Source organism: Empidonax traillii, unplaced genomic scaffold (assembly GCF_003031625.1).
Source record: "Empidonax traillii isolate 1590-97213 ecotype Southwest subspecies unplaced genomic scaffold, ASM303162v1 scaffold1060:size1239554, whole genome shotgun sequence".
Taxonomy (NCBI): domain Eukaryota; kingdom Metazoa; phylum Chordata; class Aves; order Passeriformes; family Tyrannidae; genus Empidonax; species Empidonax traillii.
Genome location: NW_020956253.1, coordinates 103,657 through 108,015, shown reverse-complemented (window position 1 = coordinate 108,015; position 4,359 = coordinate 103,657). Strand labels below are relative to the sequence as shown.

General features: G+C 52.2%; 1 protein-coding gene across 1 annotated transcript in view; it reads right to left on the bottom strand.

Annotated features, from left to right (window-relative positions):
• Positions 1-3,819: 3,819 nt before the first annotated feature.
• Positions 3,820-4,359, bottom strand: part of FZD3 (frizzled class receptor 3) — a 46,396-nt gene continuing 45,856 nt past the window's right edge. Inside the window, exon 8 of the mRNA XM_027904477.1 lies at positions 3,820-4,328. Within this exon, the coding sequence (XP_027760278.1) occupies positions 4,272-4,328 (57 nt within the window). The 3' untranslated portion in view covers positions 3,820-4,271. The remainder of the gene's footprint in view (positions 4,329-4,359) is intronic.

Below are 4,359 nucleotides of genomic sequence, written 5' to 3'. Positions count from 1 at the left end.
AGAGTGGAACAAACCAGAGCCCAAAATCTTGTGTTTGGGGGAAGATTAAGCCTAGAAAGCCTTTCTTCAGATTCAGGGCAACTGCTGGCCAGAGTCAAATCTGATCCTTAATTATTTAATCTCAACCAGGATTTTAAAAGGGGGGAGGGGGGGAGGTCGCGGAAAGGGGTGGGGAAAAACCCGTCGACGGAGAGAGAGAGAGAGAGACCAGGGCGTTTCAAACGTTTTATTAAAAACTTCCAAAGGTCTAAAATGAAAATGTACACCTACTACAGTTTGTACACTCACAGTTAAAGTGCTAAAAAAAAAAAAAATAAAAAAAATTAAACTTTACAAAAACCCACACTGGACTACTGTAAACGCGCCTACCGAGAGCCGCCCCCCCGTGAGAGGGACTCACGGACACGGGAGCTCCTTCCCCTCCCATCCAGGTGGATGATGGTACAGCAGGGACAGACACAAAGAGCGTCCGGGGAAAGCATCACATGCACCGAGTTGCCCCCACGCAACGACCCCAGGGCTGCTCCTGGCAGGCAGGGACCGCGGGAAACGCCCGCGCCTCGGGTGGGAATAAACACCGGTCCGGGTAGGAAAGGAGCAACGTGGGGGGAGAGGAGGGAAATTTCACATTCAACTGGACATTCTGCTGTTCGAGGTGGACCTTGGGATGTCTGCCATGCAGGGTGACTCTGCTCTGTGCCCTGGTTTCATGGCACGGGGTGATGGGGGGGGCTGCCCGCTCCCCGCTGCTGTTTTGGGATCCTCATCCCCCTGGAATTGGGCTGTGGAGTCAGCTCCCTTGGAAGGCTGGGCATTAACCCAGCTCTCTCCCGAAGCCCTTTATGAGGGGTTTTCCCTCCCCTCCCTGCTGGAACAGCTTGGGAGCGGTGCTGGATTTGGCTGCAGCTGGATTTGGGCCCCGTGCTCACACCCAGCCCCCGGGACGGCCGGTATCCAACGCTCCCAGAGCAAAATCTGGGTCCAGGGAAAGGGAAAGCATCGAGAGCAGGCAAACACATTTACACCTGAACATGGCTTTTTTGCTGCTGTTGGATTTGCTTGTGCTCTAAAGACGACGAGTGGCCCAGACTCGAGGGAAGGGCGGCTGCTCCTTTTCCATGCAACGCGACCGCAGCTCCGATTTGGGATATTCCAGCGAACAGCAAGAGCTAGGAAGGGGTTAGGAGAGAAGGAACATCACAGGCTCTGGGGAAGGTGTTGTCAGCGGCAACTGGGTTCACAAACCAGGAGATGTAGCTCCTTGGGAATACAGGGAACGAGAAGCCGTGCGTTTTCCGGGAAGCTTCGCCGTCGCGATCGCGCAGAGCGGAGCTTTGGGGCTCAGGTCATCTCGTGTGTGGAGGAGGGGGATACATTAACCTGCTGTGGGGGTGAGCTGGAGAAGCTGGGCAGCTTTTTTGCCTGTTTCCCAGGAGAAAGGGTCCAGGTTTTGGTGTCCTATTCCTGCTGGGAAGGGATAAAGCAGTGCTGGAACACCACGGGGAACATGTGTGCAGCTGCAGGAACATCCAGGCAGCCAAAGCACCTGGAGTGTTCCAGGGACTGCACAACTGTCCTCCTGGGCAGGTTGTTAAAGCAGGGATTTTAAGCTCCAGGGGAATTTAAAGCTTGGCACCAATCCCAGAAATCTGGTGCCCAGGCTGGAGCTCTCCCCGGTGAGCAGGATGTGCCAAAATTAGGAAAGCATCCCAAAAACGCACCTGGTGCCCCTGCCAGAGGTGCTGGCTGGGCCACATTGCAACTGGGACATGATTTAGAGCCCCTGGGCAGGATGATTTGGGAGCTGAAGTGCCCTGGCTGTGGAACTGCATCAGGTCTGGGACAATCTGACATTGGGAATGGGCTTCAAAATCCCAGGAGGAATGCTCTGCCCAGAGCTCAGGTGTTGAAGATAAAAGGGAGGGAGCAGAGAGGCAAAAACCCGACCAGAACTCTGATTTTAGGTTTAATCACCTCTCTGGGGTGACAGGAGTCTGCCCTTTACAGGATCCATGAGCAAAGAACGGCTGAGATATTCCCATCTGGAGGCAACAAGGGGGACTGAACCTCCCAAATTAACATTTCCAGCAGGATCTGTTTCCAACCTCCATCACTGTTGCCCTCCCTGACTCTAAACAAGTCAAAGCATTGCTAAAATTCATAGATATATATATATATATATAAAAGGTACTGGAAATTGAGCCAAGAAGATCAATGTAAACACTTGAGCTTATTTAGTCCGGGTCCAGCGCTTAGGAAAACTCAGCTTCCCGGTTCCTCCTGCAGATCCAGATTCCTAAATGGATCATCCCTTTGAAGCAGCTGGTTATTTAGTAGGAGCTGAACCTGAAAATAACAAAGGTTCCACCTCTGGGGTTTCCAGGGGGTTGCAGTTTTGCTGGTTTCGGGATTTTCTGCACCCTTCTGCTCTGGGAGAGGCGATGCCAGGATGTGGGCAGTTATCCCTGCGGACAACCCCTTATCCCTGGGGCTGTTTGCTGAGCAAACAGGCACAGCAGAGTCTGCTCTGCCCCGGGGAGAGGGGGTGGGTGCAGAACTCCCTCTCTGGACTGTTATTCCACGCCGGGATCCCTCTCCTTTGGAGCAAGAAGCCCGGTGGAAGCAAGAAGGACAATTTAGGATAAATGTTAATCTCAGTTTAGGATAAATGTTATCTCAGTTTAGGATAAATGTATCTCTAAGACTCCCGAGGCAGCCCTTGATCCCCCAGCTTTGCTGTTGTGTCATCAGCCACAATTAACAGGAGGAATCGTGGAGCAGCCGCGGGAGCTGCTGCCCCGTCCCTGCCCTCGAGGTTGTGCCACACAAACTCTCTCCAAAGGGAATTACTTAAAGACAATGAAAAAATAAGGATTCATCTCCCAGCAATGGTCTGTAGTGATTACTGAGGTAGGTTTACATGGGATCAGTGTCTCCTCACAGCTGAATGAATCCCAACAGCAGATGCTCCAGAAGATCCATGGCACCATCCACGACTCCTGCCTCCAGTGCCTCCCAACAGAGTGTTTCCACTTTAAAAAAAAAAGCCCAAAGCGAGAATTCTCCACTGTGAATCTGAATGAAAAGAAAACCAACCTACAGCAGAGGTTGATCCATAATGCAAAATCCCCGGCTGGGAAGGAGCCAAAAATTTACAGTGGATCTTGTCTCCTCCTCCTCCTCCTCCTCAAGACAGCAATTCCGGCTGCCACATCCTGCTCTTTCTCCTGTCTGTGGGCAGCTCCTGCCTGGATTTCTCCCACTCATTCTCTAAATTCTTGCTCAGCACAGAGAATCCCCTCCCCCCCCCAACAAAACCAGCCGTGATATCGCAGGGCAGGAGGATCATCCCTGAATAAACTCCTCCCTCCGGTCCTCTTGGCCTCACCAGCCTTTCCTCACCCAGGAGCTGGGGCTTGTAAACAAAACAGGGCCTTGCTCTGGTTGTAGGGAACGGGCTCTACATTCCTGGCTGGGTAAAAAAATTCAGCTTTTCTATTATAATTTTTTTTTTTTTTTAAATAGATCAGGAACAGGCAATCTCAGCTTCTGTACAGGACTCTAAAAAATAAGTGGCTGAAGATCATCTCGATAACCGGTTCGAAAAGCCGTTTCTCTTCCTACAGAAGCTGTAAACGAGTAGAAAATTTAAAGAGTCTTTTCGTAAAAAAAGCAAGGACGATACCAGTCATTAAAAAAAAAAAAAAAAATCGCTCTTCCCTGCCTGTGTCTCCTCCCCCCGCCCTCCCACCCCATCTGGGAAGAGCTGGGGATCCTCAGTTGCGTTTCCAGTGTCACCATCCCGGCTCCCACAGGTTTCTCCTCCTGATGCACACGATGGAGACAAGCAGGAATGGTGCCAAGGAGGTGTGCTGAGGAGTTCCCTCAGCAGCCAGGAGTTCCCAAGTCTCCCCAGAAGAGCCCTCAGCGCAACCCCGGCGACGAGTTTTCGGGGTGGAACCTCCCGACATGCGGAGGGAGAGAGGGAGGAAAAGGGGAGACTTGTTTTCCACAAAGAATTTCAGCAGCGGTGTCTGATGAGGACCAGCCACGGAATAAATAACCACCTACAGAGAGGTTCAAAGGAGACAACCGGCTTTTTTTTTTTTAATCAGGAATTCGGGACAGCCGAGCGCTGGAGCTCCACGAGGCTGCGACTTTCGGCTTCCCGATTCAGCCCAAATTCAGCACCTGACGAGAGGGTGATAATACTGAGGGAGGGGCCACGAGCTGTGCAAACCACCCCGAGCTGTCGGAGCGCTCGTCCCGGCTCAGGCGCTGGTGCCATCCTCCTCGATGACGCGGTTCATGCTGGTGCCGTGTGTGATGTGTGTCATTGGGTTGCTGCTGAGGTCCCTG